The sequence below is a fragment of the Syngnathus scovelli genome, chromosome 2 (assembly GCF_024217435.2).
Source record: "Syngnathus scovelli strain Florida chromosome 2, RoL_Ssco_1.2, whole genome shotgun sequence".
NCBI classification, from domain to species: Eukaryota; Metazoa; Chordata; class Actinopteri; order Syngnathiformes; family Syngnathidae; genus Syngnathus; species Syngnathus scovelli.
This window is the reverse complement of record NC_090848.1, coordinates 16,015,578-16,033,840: the sequence shown is the minus strand read 5'-3', so window position 1 is coordinate 16,033,840 and position 18,263 is coordinate 16,015,578. Positions and strand designations below refer to the sequence as shown.

Here is an 18,263-nt window from a genome sequence, read left to right as displayed (position 1 = left end):
TTCGGGGATTGCCGTCACGACAGGCACCAACGACCTTACGGCCACAGCTTCGGTCGGCCGCCTCAACAATGGAGGCGCGGAACATGGTCCACTCAGACTCAATGTCCCCCGCCTCCCCCGGGACGTGGGAAAAGCTCTGCCGGAGATGGGAGTTGAAGCTCTTCCTGACAGGAGATTCTGCCAGACGTTCCCAGCAGACCCTCACAGAGCGTTTGGGTCTGCCAGGTCGGACCGGCATCTTCCCCCACCATCGGAGCCAACCCACCACCAGGTGGTGATCAGTTGACAGCTCCGCCCCTCTCTTCACCCGAGTGTCCAAAACATGCGGCCACAAATCCGATGACACGACTACAAAGTCGATCATCGAACTGCGGCCTAGGGTGTCCTGGTGCCAAGTGCACACATGGACACCCTTATGTTTGAACATGGTGTTCATTATTGAAAATCCGTGTCGAGCACAGAAGTCCAACAATAGAACACCGCTCGGGTTCAGATCGGGGGGGCCGTTCCTCCCAATCACGCCCTTCCAGGTCTCACTGTCATTGCCCACGTGAGCATTGAAGTCACCCAGTAGAACAATGGAGTCCCCAGAAGGAGCGCTCTCCAGCACTTTCTCCAGGGACCCCAAGAAGGGTGGGTACTCTGAGCTGCCATTTGGTGCATAGACACAAACAACAGTCAGGACCCGTCCCCCCCCACCCGAAGGCGGAGGGAGGCTACCCTCTCGTTCACCGGGGTGAACCCCAATGTGCAGGGGCCCATCCGGGGGGGCAATAATTATACCCACACCTGCTCACCGCCTCTCACCGTGGGCAACTCCAGAGTGGAAGAGAGTCCAGCCCCTCTCGAGAGGGCTTGTACTGGAACCCAAACTGTGCGTGGAGGCTAGTCCGACTATATCTAATCTAAATGAGTTCGATTAAAATGGACCAGCATATGCTAGTTTAAAGGACCCTCTGGAATAAATATGAGATGAATTACTGTCACCTTGCGTTGGGCCTGATTTAAAAATAATAAAATAAAAAATATTGAAATGAAAAAAAATGCAATAGATTATCTGCTACCGAGTTGAACCTTTTGACTTTCTCTTAAATGAACTATACAACCATAGTATTTTCCATGTGCTTGGAGACTATACTGTATGAATACACTGGGGGTATTGTGCAGCTCTGAGTGGCTGACTTCATTACTTGGCAGACCTTCAGATGTCCTGGTGGCCTAAGCTAGCGATGACTGCCAGGTGCTATCGGTTATACATCAAACGCAAGCCACTACATCGGCTAACCATTTACCACCCTCCAAACCAGTAGCTCAGACAAACATCCTGCACAAATAGACCATAGAGTAGCTCACAACCCCCCCCCCCCCCCCCCCCCCCACACACACACACACACACACACACACACAGTAACAACAGCATTCCAATGAGGTCACTTCCATTTTTTTAAGGGGTGGGGCCACCAGAGACACTTTGTTCTGCCGGCCCTTTAACCTGAAGGTGACGAGCCCAGGAAACAGGTCTGCTCTGGTCTCCCAGTTGGTGATAATGTTTCAATAGTTTCTCCAGCTGAAAGCACAACATGCTTGAGGCAACATAACAGAAGAAAAACAGAAACTGTTCCCTGTTGCGTTTCTGTTCACAGTGTTAGAAAGGACTAATGTTATCCCATTTAGTAGAATCTGTTTGGTAAAAGTACATGCCGAATAGCTTTATGGTGTCAGAGGTCAAACGTCAGCCACTCCCAAGACACTTTTAAGTGTGCGATCCAACTGGTGTTTTGTTTTAGCTGTAACACACCTGCAATCCTTGTGAGGGTAAAGCCATTTAAATAATGGATGGCTGGAAAAAACGGTCATAACTCTAGTATAGAGTTGGTGGGTATAGTTTCACAGTCTGGGTTGGGAATGACGTAAGATCCCTTATCAGCATCAAAGTGGTTTATCCTTCATCCATATGTAAAAATGTCCATCCATCAGTTCTCTGAGGCACTATTCTCACTCCTCTCATGGGCGTGCTTTAGCCTATTCCAGCTGTCTTTGGACGAGAGGTGGGGTGACCCTCAACTGATCATCAGCCAATCACTGATGTAAAAAGATCAGAGTTATTTAACTTTTCTTACGTGAATACCTCAACTGTACTTTTGATGGTCCTGTATTAATTTCTGGACTTTGCGTTCCCAGTACCTAGTTGATATATTTTTTTGTTTTTATTCCATTTAGGGTTAGATGAGCGTTTGGCTGCCCTTGTATATCTATGACTAAGTGGATTTCTTTCAAATTAGATTAGGCCCTGTAGTGAGGTTTGGCATTCCTCTTTGTTAGCTTTGCGTACGTTACAGGATTTACAATTAGATGAGCGTGTTGTTGTACTTTCTTCCATTTTCTTTTCTTTTTCTTCCAAGTTTACTCAAAAACGTTTGATTGAAAAATAATCAAATGTATAGAAACAACTGATAATTAAGTATATCAAAAGTTTGTTTATAGTTAGTCTTTGCATTAATCGTGGAAAGCCAAGATAGCATTTGATGATTTATTTTACAGTAAATGTACTGTACACCACTTTTTCCTCGATATTTGAGGGGCAAAGGTAGAGCAAAGGCCTGTTTTAGTAATCAGAAGGGAATTAAATGGTCTGAGTCACTGAATCCGAAAGTAAATCTTTTTATTCAATGAAGAAAAACCAACTTTAGTCCCAATATTTTTCTATGCAGTCTGAAATTGTCCTTTTTTAACTTAATGGTCTCTCAGGTTTCTTAAATTTGTTTACATTCTGAAGTCAATTGCCGGGCCATTCCTCCTTACAACTGGTATCCGTTTTCATCTTCTCTTTTCGTGGAGAACTCGCTTGCCAATAATTCTGATGGAATTCACCGTCCAAGTAATTCGATTTTGCATACACGGCACATTTTCGAAACTTGCTTTAACAGTTAATTACTCTGAATTTGGTCTTGGCAGAGCTCAACCCTTGGCCGTCACCTCCAACGGCCTCACTTTTTAAATCAGAACTCAGGTTCTAGGTTTTTTTGACACTAGTCTTGAAGGTCTGTCCTTACTAAATCGTTAAGATGGGGAACATGATGTTAGAGTCTTGTCATATGAATGTGTTTAGACTGCATGTGTCCTGGAAGCTGGCAGCCAGATGGTCTTAGCTGTGGGCCAGTTAAATCTCCAGGGTCCATAGAAGAGAAGATTGTTATCCACAGTTGTCTCCTCTAATGAAAACCCACATCTGGGCAATTTTAGCATACCTTAACTGCTTCTGTGTTGCACAGCATGGATGCCCAGTAGAAATATAAATTGTGCACAATGCCTTTTGTTTTACACCATTGATAAAGAAGACAATGTTATTGCAAGTTTGGATTCGAGTCTCCATGTTAACCCCTTACTATTCCTGTTGTTCGCTGCCCCTGCAAATATAATTGGATCTGAAAATGTTTGGCATTAATATGTCATTAAATTATCATGGTTATCGCTGAGCACACAAAGGTCTGCCAACCTCTTTTTCAGTTTGATCATGTGATATGCTGCATTTTTTTTCATATTATTTCGTTTATTATTTTCTCATTTGATTATGTTGCATCGATATATTTTGTGGTGGATAATTTTGTATGATTACCATCCTAGGAGTGATCAAAATAATCTGTATCAAGAAAAACACTTCATTTTAGTTTTACAAATCCTGGTTCTTTTTTGTTGAAAACAAAAAATAGGTGCTGATAACTCCATGAAGGTTAACAATTCGGTGTTTGTCTTTTTTTGTTTTGTTTTTATTCTGCACCCACTGCTAAAAATGTGCTTTCTGATTAATATGCTGGTGAATGATCTTTTCAGACTTCAGAGTTTAGTTACATTGCTCACAGTGGCTACATTTGGTTTCTATTCAAGTTAACTCCTGGTGTGCATATTAATTGTACCTGTCACGCATTCACATCTGCACCAGCAGCTTTAGATCATTTGCAGCGGTCACATGCAGAGCCATTTCATCACATCGGGACCTCAACTGTGTGAACTGTCAAAAGTAATTTCTGACAAATATGCTCAGGTAGCCCTCATCGACTGTCCTCAGGAACTCCGCTGCATACCAGCATTTATCACACGCTTCATTTTACAGGCATATTGGTTGTGGCCGCTCATGGCTTTTCCCATTAAGGAAGTACAGTGCAGTTGCCCTTCACAGGAGTGTTTCCAGATGTTGTTCAGTTCAGGGTGCTCACACCGGACTTGCGGTGAAAGATAACGTACACATACACACAAGTGTGGCAGATGTCAGTCACTCTGTTTATTTCAACAAAATCCACTTACATACCATTGCCACGATAGAATTGCTCAAGATTGCGAGTAACCTGTGGGTTCAGAGGATTAACAAATACGTAGTCTTATTTACATCAAGTGCAAAAGGTTCATGTTAAGAATAAATGCTGACTCGAAGTGTAGCCATTGATTAATTGACAATTGATTGATTATCAAATTATTCAATAATTATGTATGCTAATCAATGAATCTTCATTGTTTTTTTTATTTTGAGATTGTCTGCTTGCCAAACTATTATATAATCAAATTATTTTATAATGTACTTCTTGAACCGATTAATTGCATATCTGTTTGTTTCAATAGGAAATATTAATTTAGTTTGCAATTATTTTGATTTAAGAGCAGATTCACTGAGCAAATTAATTCTGCAACCCAAGGTTCCACTCTAGCACTTTACTTCCTCATGTGAAATGATGTAATGACACTACCTCATTACCTCATACACCATAGCTTGTGCTTTCTATATTTGACCATTCTGTCAATAGTAAATATGCAATGCTTTGAATTTGTAATTTGAAATATTACAACAAAGTTTGCATCTTAATGTACATTTTATTGATAACCTATACTTATCGTTGAAGCTTTGACTCCCATTTTATGAAAAGCAAAAAGCATCTGATTCCAAAGATTCCACAAATACAACATTTGTGTGGATATTTGTCTGAAAGCCCCTGTGTATCTTTTTTTGTTTTTATTTCCCAGTATCAACAATAAATTGCAGCAGCCAGAAGCCGCATCTGGTGTGTTGGAGTATGCCATGAAACATTTTGGTGAGCTGGTAAGTATTTTTTTACAAGTTGACATTGCATTTTTAACACTTGGCAGTGGATGTAGGTAATTCTCAATGTCACCATTACCTTATCAACACCAGCATACATTCTCATAATGAAATACAATGTTCATGAAGTGTACAGTGGGTGGTCTTGTGTCTGCTTACACCTCTTTAGGAGGTAGCCTTGGTCATTCTAGCTACATATCTGCAGAACACCTTGTTCTGAAAATACAGCATGTGGGAAACCCATTTACTCTTCTGACTTGCCTTGGGGGAGTATTTTCCCACTTATAAAGACTACAATTTAGACAGTGCACACATTATCAAATTAATTGAAGAATGCTGATATATTTTCAGAAAATGTGCATTCCCCCATGTTGCACCTTATGCATTTGTTTTATCACACTAATTAAACCACCAAAGTGATTTCAGAATGATGTTGGAGACAACAGTTAGTGATGGCAATATAAACTACGCTCTCATGTAAAAAGTGCAATGACAGCACAGTTTAACCGTGATTGAAAAACCAGATTTCGAAGGTATGTAGTTACTGTGTCGAAAGAGTATGAATAGAAACACAAACCACAGGGTGCCACGAAAAAACAGGCTGAGGAACGATGTTTAAAGTCCCAGATGAGCAATTTTTGCAGGCTCTTGTACACATGCCTTGAAAAAAGACACAGCAAGGTAAAAATGACTTGTAAGGTGTATTACTAAGATTGTATCTTGTCCTACATCTCGTGTTTGAGCTTTGACACAAAATGTAAGACTGAATTTGTAATGCAGCGGTCCAAACAATGCTTTTATTACACTTTTACCACTTTTTGATTAGGAAATCCAAGCCACTTGGTATGAGAAGCTCCATGAGTGGGAAGATGCTCTGGTGGCATACGATAAGAAGATCGACATGAACAAAGAGGATCCAGAGCTCATCCTGGGTAGAATGCGGTGCTTAGAGGCACTGGGAGAATGGTATGTGATTATTTATATCTTTAGTTTGACAGAAGTGCTATTCTCCCGCTACTCTAGCCTTTCAGCTGTGTGCTTAAATACTTATAGTGAATTCATCAACCATCTCCTATTTTTTTTATTTTTTTTTTATCCTGTGTAGGACTGTGCGGGAGTCAATGTGGTGTGAATACGCTACTCATGCCCGTGAGCGCTGCCTTAGCAGCCTTTTCCAAATCTGTCTTTACAAAACTCCCTTTGACGGAGGTGAAAAGATTGAAAAAATGTTCCTTTGAGTTGACTGAAGTACTGTAATTCAATCCGGAAAGAATGAAGGAGAGCCAACCCTGGTTAGAGGTGCAGCAACTCTACTGAAAGTTCACCATAGTGACGGCTGGCCCTCAGAAAGCATTCTTTGGGAAAATGACAGTCATGTCAAAAAGATCCAAACGCTGTATGCGGAGGCTAATTATTGAAATACTGACACTTAACAGATGGCAATCGACTTATGTAACTACTCTGGTGTGATTGTTGTCAGTGGTGTCATTTTGGGAAATGATATGATATTTATTTAGCAAGAAAATGATTTTGCTGAGGCTGGGCTTTGTGTGTGTGAGAACCTGTAGAGTCTGAAGATTATATAACATTTGACAGGGGCATGAGTCAATGAAGATTGAAGTTGCCTGTCAGGTTAAGGGATATTGTTCAGATCCTCATTGTGCTAATCCAAAACTGGTGTCAAAGAGTTTAAGTAGAGTTATAATAACAATAATACAGGAAGGCTTTAGTAGAAATCCCATCCTAACTAAAAGTACACATGCATTAAGAGGAATTCCTTAAAAATGGTAAACGTGTGTCCTGTTCAAAATACAGCGTAACCTCTACTGTAGGTTGAGCACAATCTACTTCATGATGTTGAATCACCTCTCTCATACAAAATAAATTCAATTCTTTTCAATAATGTTTTCAATGAGAAATGATGAAAGCGTAATTCACAGATGATTTGTGTGATAGGTGCGGCTCACACATCCTACTATTTAACACTGCATACCATTGTAGAATGAAAAAACAGGTGCGGTTATTTGAAAAAAATGTTTTGTGGAATGAATTGCAATAGATGCCGTTGGATTTGTTAGGTAACGTACTTGACGTCATCAGTGTGTTCATGAAATTTACATTTGTCTGAGATGTTTATTTTGAAAGAGTATATGAAAGACAAATTGAAATGTTAAATAAAAAAATCTATCTGTAGTCAAAAGGGCAATAAGCACTATGAAGGAAATCAGTTAATATCTTGTAAATGAAATTTGGCATGGTGAAGCATCTGAGCTTCCTTGGCTCAAATACATCCAATTTGTCTGGATCTAGACTAAAATGGGTTCTTCATTGGCTCATTTCCCACAGTCTAAGCTTTGTTGGAGGTTACTTGGCAGACCGCCACCATGACTGAGCAATCCCATTTAACGGTCATGATGTGTCTGAATTTTGTCATTGCAATGCTTACACTCTTCACAGCGAAAGTGAGGTAAAAATATTGCAGTGCAAAATTTCTGCATCTGGTGTACGTACGTGGAACCACTCTATAATGCAACCTTTTCCCAAAGTTTTGTACTTTTGCGATTAAGTGTATTGTTCTGTTTTGTTCCGAATTGTAAATTGAGGATGTTTAAGGTCCACTGTATTTTTTTTGTACATGAACACTTGAAGCCCATGCTGATTTTTATTGTTGTTGTTTTTTAAGGGGTCAGTTGCACCAGCAGTGCTGTGAGGAATGGACTCTTGTCAGTGAAGAAACCCAGGCCAAGATGGCTCGTATGGCTGCTGCGGCTGCTTGGGGACTGGGTAACTCGGACACTTTTCAATCACGGCTACATTAGCTCTAGATTAGTTCATGAGGAGCAGTTTTTGTAAATTATATGCATGTAGAGCCGCAGCCATTGCGGCAAATGGGTGACTGAACGATGCAGAGGGTGGCAATGAAATGTAAACATTCGCCCCCTCGCATAACATGGAAGTGGCCAACCACAATATTGACACGCTGTAATGCATAAATGTGGAGCGAAAACATTTGCCACAGTCAAAGAGCATCCCTTGAGATTTGTGGTCTGTGGCTTTGCCTTGAACCACCCAAGCTACTATATGAAGACTATCCTGACCGCATATCATTTACAAATATTCAGTCATATTTAATGATTTTTCTCTTATATAAGTCATGGTCAACTAAAGACAAATCATCGTCACATCCTTGTGCAATCATTTTTACATTTTGATTGTTTTTCCTTCAGGGCACTGGGACAGCATGGAGGAGTACACATGTATGATCCCGAGAGATACACACGATGGTGCCTTCTACAGGGCAGTGCTAGCCTTGCATCAGGACCTGTTCTCATTGGCCCAGCAGGTACTTATGTTATGTCACAATATTTTGAATACATCCAGCAGAGCGAACTTCTATCCCCCATTTGCTGTACAGTGCATTATGGCTGTATTTATAGAAAACCTGAAGACATACCATGGGATCGCTCAATAGCCTCACAGTTTCTGGAATTTCCATTAGTCTTTTGAACAATCCATTCAAAGTTTACTTCATTGGACAGCGTATTAAAGGACCAAAAATGTCTACGTATATTCCAGACTATCAAATTCCCTCATTGCCTTAGTGTGTTCACAAAAGTTGTTTTAATGATGTGATACTTATATGGCATTGAATTGTTATGTAACTTACCTTAGAAGCATTAGATTATCATTTTCAGGTTCCCACGATTCAAAGTTCGTTCCTGTTTTCAGGGTACGCTGGAAGATACGATACGATACCGAGTTCTATGTTCGCCGTGCAGTATAATAACGTACAAAACAAGCTGAATGCATTTTTATTTGCATTTTATTATTTTATTTTATTTCCAAATCAGTACAAGTCACTACATAATATAGTAAATTAAAATAAGTATATTTATATGAGTATTACCTTATTAAACCCAAAAGGCATTGATGCTGCCATTTGTTGTTCCCTATCCTTATTGTTTTCTATCAAGTCATGTGGTAACCCCGCCGCCTTCCTTTTAAGCAAGTGCAACTTAACTGACTCCATTGTTGTTCTTTTTAGGCACACAATGTATCACAAACGTTATCAGATCAGGTTGACATGTACTGGTTTATGGTGTTGGCTGGTCAACATTTGATCTGATGGTATTAAGGCCTACTTGAAAACTAACCCAGGGCCAAATGTGCTTTTCAAAACGCGTGTGCTTTTGTTTGAACACGGTCTTAAATGCTGCTCTGTATATCCGTAATTACGTGAAACTTGGTAATTGATATGCTTCTATGTACGCATTTGTTGAACCTGCAGCTTTCAAATCCATGTCCTTAGAGCCAAGTCCTCAATGCAAATGAGATGCTCTCACTGGAATTGCTTGCCAACAGTTCTGATGAATACAAGCTTCACCTTGGACACCTGTTCCTCCACTTTCCTAGGATTCGTCCACCGTGTTACCTTTTCACAACAGAGCCCCCAAAACTTGCCCTCTGCGCTCCCCAACTCACCCCCCTCTAAGACAGAGATTAGATCCAGGTGTGGCCCATAGGATGTGGTGTTAGATGAATAGGGAGACCAGACGTTTTACTCTTACTGACACCAAGCCACTCAAAATGAATAATGAGCAATGAAAAGCAGATGGAGCACGGTGAAAGCTTAAATGTCAACATGAGCTCAGTCTAGTCTTCCGGATGTGGTTCTTAATCCTCACACTTAAATTTGTTTGATTTCATATGGGCTGGTTGTTTTGCCGCTATAGTAGACATGTGCTTGCCAAGTCCCAGAGGGCTTCTGTGTCTGCGAGTAGTTTGAGGTGGCTTTGTAAATTGTCCATTCCACTCATGATGCATAGCCACAACAATCCCAGTCTTCTGTAACAACCCAGATGATATAAGCGACCCTCTACTGGGTATTTATTTAATTTATACCTTTTACTCTTTCTCAAGACAGACTTCACACCGATGATGTTCGTCTCGACAGAGGGCAATTTGTCCCAAATCATTCAAATAGCAGCATACTGGAATGTAATGTCAGAGGAGCCCCGCCAGTGTATATAAGCACAATATTTAAGGAAAAGAATGGAAGAGGTGTTGCATAAAACCAGACACTGCATTTATCAGGAGCCGTCTGGGTTGCTCAAGTTCACTGAGGGCCCGTTGGCAGTAATTCAAGTGTAAACAAAACTAACTGAGGCTGTAAAGAAAAAAACTCATTGTACCTTCTTCACCAATTCCCTTTCCTCATGATGTGCATGTCTCCACAGGTGTTTTGGCACACCGATTTTCCTTTCCATCCCTGTGAAAAATAATTGCTGGTGGTTGGCCTTTGAAACAGCTGTTTGCCCTGGCTTGTGAGAACGTCTTTACTCACCAGCCATCATTTGTCCCTTTTTCTATTGGCAGCGCCACAAAACATGACTTTAAGAAATGGGAATGCCTTGGCCATCTTCTGAATACTACACATCTTAGAAGATCTGAATTAAAAAGAAATAGCCTTTCTTTTTAACTACCTCAAAAAAATCTCATATTTTCTGAGTCAGAAGCTTGTACGCGGGAAAAAAGAACAAAACAGCAGAGGTAATCCTTTGATGCTCAGTGAATGAAGGTGTTGCACAAGAGTGACTTCATACATAGCGGTAGTTGAAACTTAGATCTGTTGTCCATAGTTCTAATAAATAATGATATTCTTTTTTTTTCTAACCCCACACCTGAGGTGACTTGTCTCCCACACACTTGCTTTCAACAGTTCATTTTATCTAACACATTCCACTCAACAGTTCATCAAACTGGCCTCAGTCTTCGTCGCACTCTTTCGTCACTGTTGGCAGGTCTTGCTAACAATGATTCAGTAAGTAAGTATCCTTACCCTGCTTTCCCCCATTCAGGCTGCAGTCCAGTACCAGCTGCTTTTCATTCTTTTTTTTCCTTTCTTCCAAATGGCATGATATTGAATAAGTAACCAGCGCCAAAACCTTTGAATGAATTCAAAGGCCTATTCATACAGATAGACCTCAGGCGTGCTTACTTTTCAGTGACCCTTCAGATCCAGTCTTACAGAACAAATTTTCTTATTTATAACAGTTTTTACCAACCAGCAGGGCATTGTTGTCAACATCCATCTGTAATTATATTTGATTTGTTTTGCAGTGCATTGACAAAGCAAGAGACCTCCTTGATGCCGAGCTAACTGCCATGGCTGGAGAGAGCTACAGTCGAGCCTATGGGGTAAAGTCAAATACTTTCTATGCATAACTTTTTTTTTTTAAACAGGGTGTTACAGTCTGATCTGTAATTTTGAGGATTGTAAAGAAACATTTTCCATCACCCACCAATGAGCAATACAATCATTTTTGAATAATTGCCCATAGTCCTAGTCATGAAGCACGTCTATGAGGAGATCCTGCAGCATTTGCCTCATTTTGTGTGCAAGAAGGGACTTGTAGCACAACTCGTAGATGCTTCACCGCTATATGCTTACAACTCAATGGTTACTGTCCAAGAAGAACATTGTCATGATGGAACAATCTCCCCACTCACCCAATGTGGCTATGTGTTCCAACCTCCACCCCCTCAAGGGGACCCCTTTTGAAGACGTAGGCAACATCTAGATAGCTGTGAAGATGGAGCTGTGGAGGATCCCTGAAGAATCCTTCAAGGAGGCGTGGCAGAAGAGGCTGTAGAAGTGCTCTTTACTCCAGTGGGATTGCTTCAAAGAGGAAAACATGCCATTTGGAATTGAAATTAGTGACTCTTTGAGATATCCAATTTATGAGCTTTTTAAGATACAAGCTGTCATTTGCATGAATTTTGTTTATTTTTTCTTTGTGGACAATTTTTCAAAAAAAGAAGTGTCTTTCTGTTTAACGCCACCTCCACCTGAAGCATAAAGCAACCAGTTACCCTTTAGTCCGCTAGCTTAATGCTGATGCATATCATGTATGTACATTTACCAAAAGTTGACAAGTAAACTGGTAATGTCCTCGCGGCAGCCACACATGTTCACGTGTCTGTTGTATTCTACAGTACATTCGGCTCCATACATTTAAATGCTTAAACCATAACAAACGTGTTTACGTGTTCCCCAGGCGATGGTGTCATGCCAGATGTTGTCAGAGCTGGAGGAGGTGATCCAGTACAAGCTCGTGCCCGAGAGGAGGGACATCATTCGGGAAACATGGTGGGAGAGGCTTCAGGTAACCTCAGCCCTTCAACGTGATGTACTGGCGAGCACACACACACACACACACACACACACACACACACATACACATGAACTCGCGCGTAAAAGCTCAAATGCAGCTTAAAGCAGATGTTGAAAAGGCTACTGTTTCTCAAGGGCGGCATTTTATGCCAACATCATACAGTTGGTGTGCACAAGTATACATGAGTAGTTTCCCAGCAAAGTTTTATAGTCTGTCAGGAATCATGGGAAAGCTCCTCTGTATCTGAATCACACTAAAGTATAAAAAGTTCACTTGAATTTTTTCCTCTCTCACGAGGCTGTTGATATCACAATAGCGATACTAAAACAATAATATAATAAGCGGTTCAGAAAATGGATGGATGTAAGTATTCTAAATTCATTCCTAAAAAAAACTCCTTTGATTTTGTGTGAGAAACTATAAGAGAAGTTGATACTCAATTGATCAGTTGTGTTTTAACTAAATTGTGTTTTTCCACATGGATTTCTATATAATCGAAAGTAATATAGCTATGATAAATGGGAAATGGTGTAACATGGGAAAAATGAACAAAATAAGAGGCAGTTGATAAGACAGAACAAATAAAAGCTTGAGGCCCAACTTAACTCTTGGGTTTGAAGTGTACATGCGACATAAAGCAGAAAAATACCTGTAGCTTACTTGTTCTTGTTGAGATATCTGTCTAATGGCAGTCAAAGAAAATGTATTCACAGTGCTATAGTGCAGATATATGGTAGCCACTACCTTGGCAAGCTTGGATAAACTCACTGTGTTTATGTTCTGTCAAAGTGCAACCAAGAGATGGAAGAGTTTCAGTCAGAATGTCGTGAAGTGTTTTCATCTCCGTATCGTATTGAAAAGATTTATGCTGCCTGTAGGAGCCCCTCTGCTGATTGTAACCAACATTTGCATGAAAATGTGATTATTAATACCCATAAACCTTTGCTGCGAGTCACCCATAGATGGCCTCGAAGAAATGGGCTGTAAAAAAAAAAAGACACCTTAAATTTGAAGTTGTATTTTTTGATGTGCAGAAGGTCTGGATGATGAACCGATATAATCAATTACAGTTTTTTGTTTTCCTTTGTCTCGCTATCGAAAAAATTGTACAGGGACAAAAGTTGAAACATTTGAAATGTCTTCTAAAAAATATTGTATGAGGAAATGCATTTAACGGACCATCTTTTTCGCAGAAAGTTCTTTTGTTTTAACATAGTCTGTAAAGAAAAAAAAAGGGCTCTCTGTGAAAGTTGATACAGTTGATGCCAAGAAAAAATAAATGCCTGTGTTTTTGTTTCAGGATAAAAAAGCAAACCTCAGAAGGTGGGAAAAAAATCCCTAAAGATAAACGATGATTAATGTTATTGCCACATACTCTTTAAATTTACTTAAGCGTGAAAAAAACATTAATTTTGATTTTGGGGGGGAGGCAAAGGAGATTATATTTCAGGGTCGTACTGCTCAACCACATTTTGTAGTCTCTATTGATCGCAGGAAAGTGCCACTTAATGTGCCGATACAAATCACCCAATTTAACTTCCTTTTGTCTGCCAGGGGGCTAAGAGTTGTGCTCGCTATTAATAATTTATAATCTAAGTATGTGTAATCTGATTTAATATCTATTTATTTTCTGGTTTTGTTATATGTTTCAAAAACAGTATTTTGTTGTTGGTTTCTCACATTTGCAATAAATAATTTTATTTTGTGAATAGGAGTTTAAATTTGACTGTTGACAACGGCTTGCTCCGCACCAATAAACTTCTAAATGAAAAGCGGCATGTTTCGCCCCGGTCCATCCATTTTCTTCTCACAGTTTGGAATGGCACCTGGCAAATTTCTTTCTGACTTTTCAAAGCTTTCAGACATGATAGTTAAAGAGAAAGCATTTCCAGACGCACTGAATTCCTCCCACAGTAAAATGAAGGTTGTCTTGATCAGACAGATTTTTTTTCCCCCCCCATCATAAAAGATGAGATTTGCTTTGGGATCTTGCGAGGGCCGTGCTAGTAAGCACACTGAGCTTATAATGCCAACGCCAGAGGTGCAGGGACTGACGGCCTTATTTTTATTTTTTTGAGTAATATTTCATCTGGCACTGACTTCACACATCTGTTAGAGTCCGGCTCCTACTCCTCAGATACTTCTCTTTTATTTTATGTCATATTTGCCTTAACCTGTAGGCGACTATCATGCATTAGTGTTTTTCCAGACATTTTATTCTGTCAAGTTGACTCAAAGCTGTAAAAATCGAGATCCCCTCAGAAACCTTTTAGCAACAAGTTTTTTGCAATTGAAATATTGTCATCGCTTTATTGCAAGACCTGAAATATTGAGTTACACCACTTTGCTCTTTCATGCAAAAACAAGAATTTATCATATTGCTTTCCTTGTGTAAATCATGTCAGAGCAGAGTATGCCAGCGATTAGTTCTTGGAAATTCATAAACGATGACGCACAGTATACGTAGGTTTTTTGTTCTGGCACATGGAATTACTAGACTCACGTGTGGAGGTGTTGAGAATGGCAGTAATGGCCGCCGTAGTTTTAACTATACAGCTCTCGAGTTTACAATATCAATGAAGTAATTCCTCGCTTTAAAGTCTAACAAAAAGAGTATTTCAGCCATGTTTTTTGTTTTTGTGCGTGTGTTTTTTATCAGGGTTGTCAGCGAATTGTGGAGGACTGGCAAAGGATCCTGATGGTCAGGTCACTTGTGATCAGCCCCCATGAGGATATGAGGACGTGGCTGAAATACGCCAGCCTCTGTGGCAAAAGTGGACGCTTGGTAAGTTACATTTCCCGGAAGCAGACACATACTAGTTCTGCATTAAGGCTATTTTATTTTATGTTTAGCAAACTTCAACCAGCGGTTTATATCTCTTTATTATTTTTGTTGAAGTCTGATCTTGAGTGTTGTCTTTGACACATACACTTGTACTGTACTGTACTGTACTGTACCTGGAGAGTTTTTTTTACTTCTCTGGCCAACCGTCTTGAAGTTTTTTTTTTCTTTACCAGGGAAAAAATTCTTAGGTCATCTGCCACAATCATTTTCTGTGGACTTCTGGATTTTTTGGTGTTGCTGAGCACACCAGTGCGTTCTTTCTACGAATTTTCCAACTGTTGGTTTGGCCAATTCTAATATTTTTGCTAGGTCGGGTCTGTTTTGATTTTTCACCATAATGCTTCACTAATAGTGAGAGGTCTTTGGCTATGACAGCAAAGTTGGCAGCAACATATTCCAAATGCAAGTAGCTCACTTGATATAAAAGTAGAACTATTATCTGTTCCTTGTTAATGGCATTAGGAGGAGCAGAACAGCCAGTTGTCCTTTTACTTTTGCTATCTTCAAAAATGGGAGTGTGTTTAAAAGGTATGAGTGTGTTTATAGCCTAAAGATGATTTGGTTACTGTGACTATCTGAACTGGGGCACATGGAAGTACAGTACTCAGTTGTTGCCTGTAGTGTAATGTAAAGCCGTTCTATAGATTTTGATATTCACCACTTGCTGTTGCAATGATTAAACTTTTAAATAACTGAAATCACTTCACCCAGGGTATGATCCTGTTTGATGAAATGAAACTCGAGTGGTATGTTATATATAGTTTATTTCATCTGCTTTTCCAAATACAAATGTGAAGTCTGTATCTGAAAAGGATTTCCACGTTTTTCAAAGTTTTTGGACCATGATCACGTGGCCAGGGACTCTTAATCTGTTTTTAAACACGGTATTTGTGGGTCTGCTCTTTTGCAGTAATTTTCCATCTTTCACCTCAGTTTTACTGTCATTGATTACAAAGCATTGCCGACGACCAGCCACACACACACACACACACGCAAAACAGACATGCTTGAATGACCAACTGTGATGTAAGTGAAAGTGAAAGCAGTGGCAAGCATAATGGGAAATGCTAATACAGAGTCTTGGAAAAAATAACCCTTCTCCTTTTTGCCTTTTTTTTTTTTTTTTTTTTTTGCTTCTCCAAAGCCTCCTAACAATTTATTAGTGCCCACTTCCCAAAAGATGTGTCATTGCAGTTATGCAATGAAAGTCTGTAAGCTCTAAAGTTTTTCCAAATTGACAGTATCATAAGATTATTGCCTTTTTGGTCTTCCTGACGCTGCTCTTGTTCCTGTTGTGATGCATTTGCCTATCTTCAAACTGCCCTTCCTCCCCCTAGGCATTGGCCCATAAGACCCTGGTGCTCCTTTTGGGTGTTGACCCCTCCAAGCAACTTGATCACCCACTGCCCACAGCCCACCCACATGTCACCTATGCTTATATGAAGTATATGTGGAAGAGTGCCCGCAAGGTAAGCGCAAGTTAGCTCTCGTTTTGATGTCACCCTTTTTTATGTCAATACACTAATACAAAGGAGTTGGGAATTTCAAGCTATTAGTCTTGTCACCGCTTAATATTATTTTTGCACATCCTGTCTGGCCCGACCGGTTTGACTCCGCATGTCAGTTTAAGGCCGCAGACATTTATATTTCCATCACAACTTCATCTCGCTCTAAAGACAGCCTGTAACGTTAGACGTGCATGAGTCAGTCGTTTAAGAGCAGCGGTTTATGATTTATGGAATTGAAGCTGGATAAAAACCAGTTTGTTTTCCAATAAATTCCTTGCAATTAAAGTCTTGCAGGGAAACTTCGATTCACTTGAGCATTCAGACTGTTTTTTTCATGTGATTTTCAAATAAAACAAAACTAAGACTTAGGAGTTTTGAATTTGGCAAATGAAAGGATATTTAAAATGAATGTAGTTTTGTGTACTCCAAGAGCGCAGATGTCAAACTCATTTTTGTTATAGGTCACAGTGTAGTCACGCTTTCCTTCAGAGGGCCATTATGACTTTGAAACGTACCATAAATCTCCGCATATTACATATCCACAACAAATTGAAGTTGTTTTGAAGTCAAGGACATTAGTTTATTTACTATTGTTCAAGGTGCAGTTAAACGGGATTTGCTCACAAGAAAATGTTAGGAATATTGCAACGTTTTTATTTATTATCAGGGGTGTGGGTCTCCAGAAAAAATGATTCAGTACAATTAAAGAATGTAACGATTTTAAAATGTAACAATTCGATTCAGTGGGTTTTCGATTTGATTCCGTATGGTACAGCTGTAGCTTTTGTCATGTTTATTAAGATGCAACACCATATGGACGAGAAAAGTCTCAGGAAATTAGTCATTAATAAGGGATTATTTCTATTTACAGTAGTCGGCCGGCATGCTGATGTATATGTATATGTACTATATATATATGTATGTGTAGTATATATATGTATATATGTATATATATATATATATATATATATATATATATATATATATATATATATATATATATACATATATATACATATATATATATATATATATACATATATATATATATATATATATATATATATATATATATATATATACATATACATATACATATACATATATATATATATATATATATATATATATATATATATATATATATATATATATATATATATATATATATACATATACATATACATATACACATATACATATACATATACATATACATATACATATACATATACATATACATATATATATATATATATATATACATATATATATATATATATATATATACATACATATATATATATATATATATATATATATATATATATATATATATATATATATATATATATATATATATATATATATATATATATATGGCGAATAAAAAAAACTTGAATATATATGTATATGTTTAATTCAGAGTGACACTTAAAAGTCATAAAGCCCACTCATCCACCACTCACCAATTCTCTAAAATGTTCATATGTACCTCTTCAGATTGATGCCTTCCAGCACATGCAGCATTTTGTGCAAGGGATGCAGCAGCAAGCCCAGCATGCTATTGCGGCAGAAGACCAAAAGCACAAACAGGAGCTCCACAAACTCATGGCAAGGTTTGTCCCCCTTTAAAAATAAAATAA

The 18,263-nt window shown here is 39.0% G+C and overlaps 1 protein-coding gene across 1 annotated transcript in view; it reads left to right on the top strand.

The window, feature by feature from the left end:
• mtor (mechanistic target of rapamycin kinase) overlaps nt 1-18,263 on the top strand; it is a 58,285-nt gene that overhangs the window by 26,967 nt on the left and 13,055 nt on the right. The window contains exons 29-37 of the mRNA XM_049754516.2: nt 5,014-5,089; nt 5,916-6,055; nt 7,773-7,873; nt 8,317-8,432; nt 11,210-11,287; nt 12,148-12,255; nt 14,924-15,049; nt 16,447-16,578; nt 18,121-18,236. Coding sequence (XP_049610473.1) covers nt 5,014-5,089; nt 5,916-6,055; nt 7,773-7,873; nt 8,317-8,432; nt 11,210-11,287; nt 12,148-12,255; nt 14,924-15,049; nt 16,447-16,578; nt 18,121-18,236 — 993 coding nt within the window. The remainder of the gene's footprint in view (nt 1-5,013; nt 5,090-5,915; nt 6,056-7,772; nt 7,874-8,316; nt 8,433-11,209; nt 11,288-12,147; nt 12,256-14,923; nt 15,050-16,446; nt 16,579-18,120; nt 18,237-18,263) is intronic.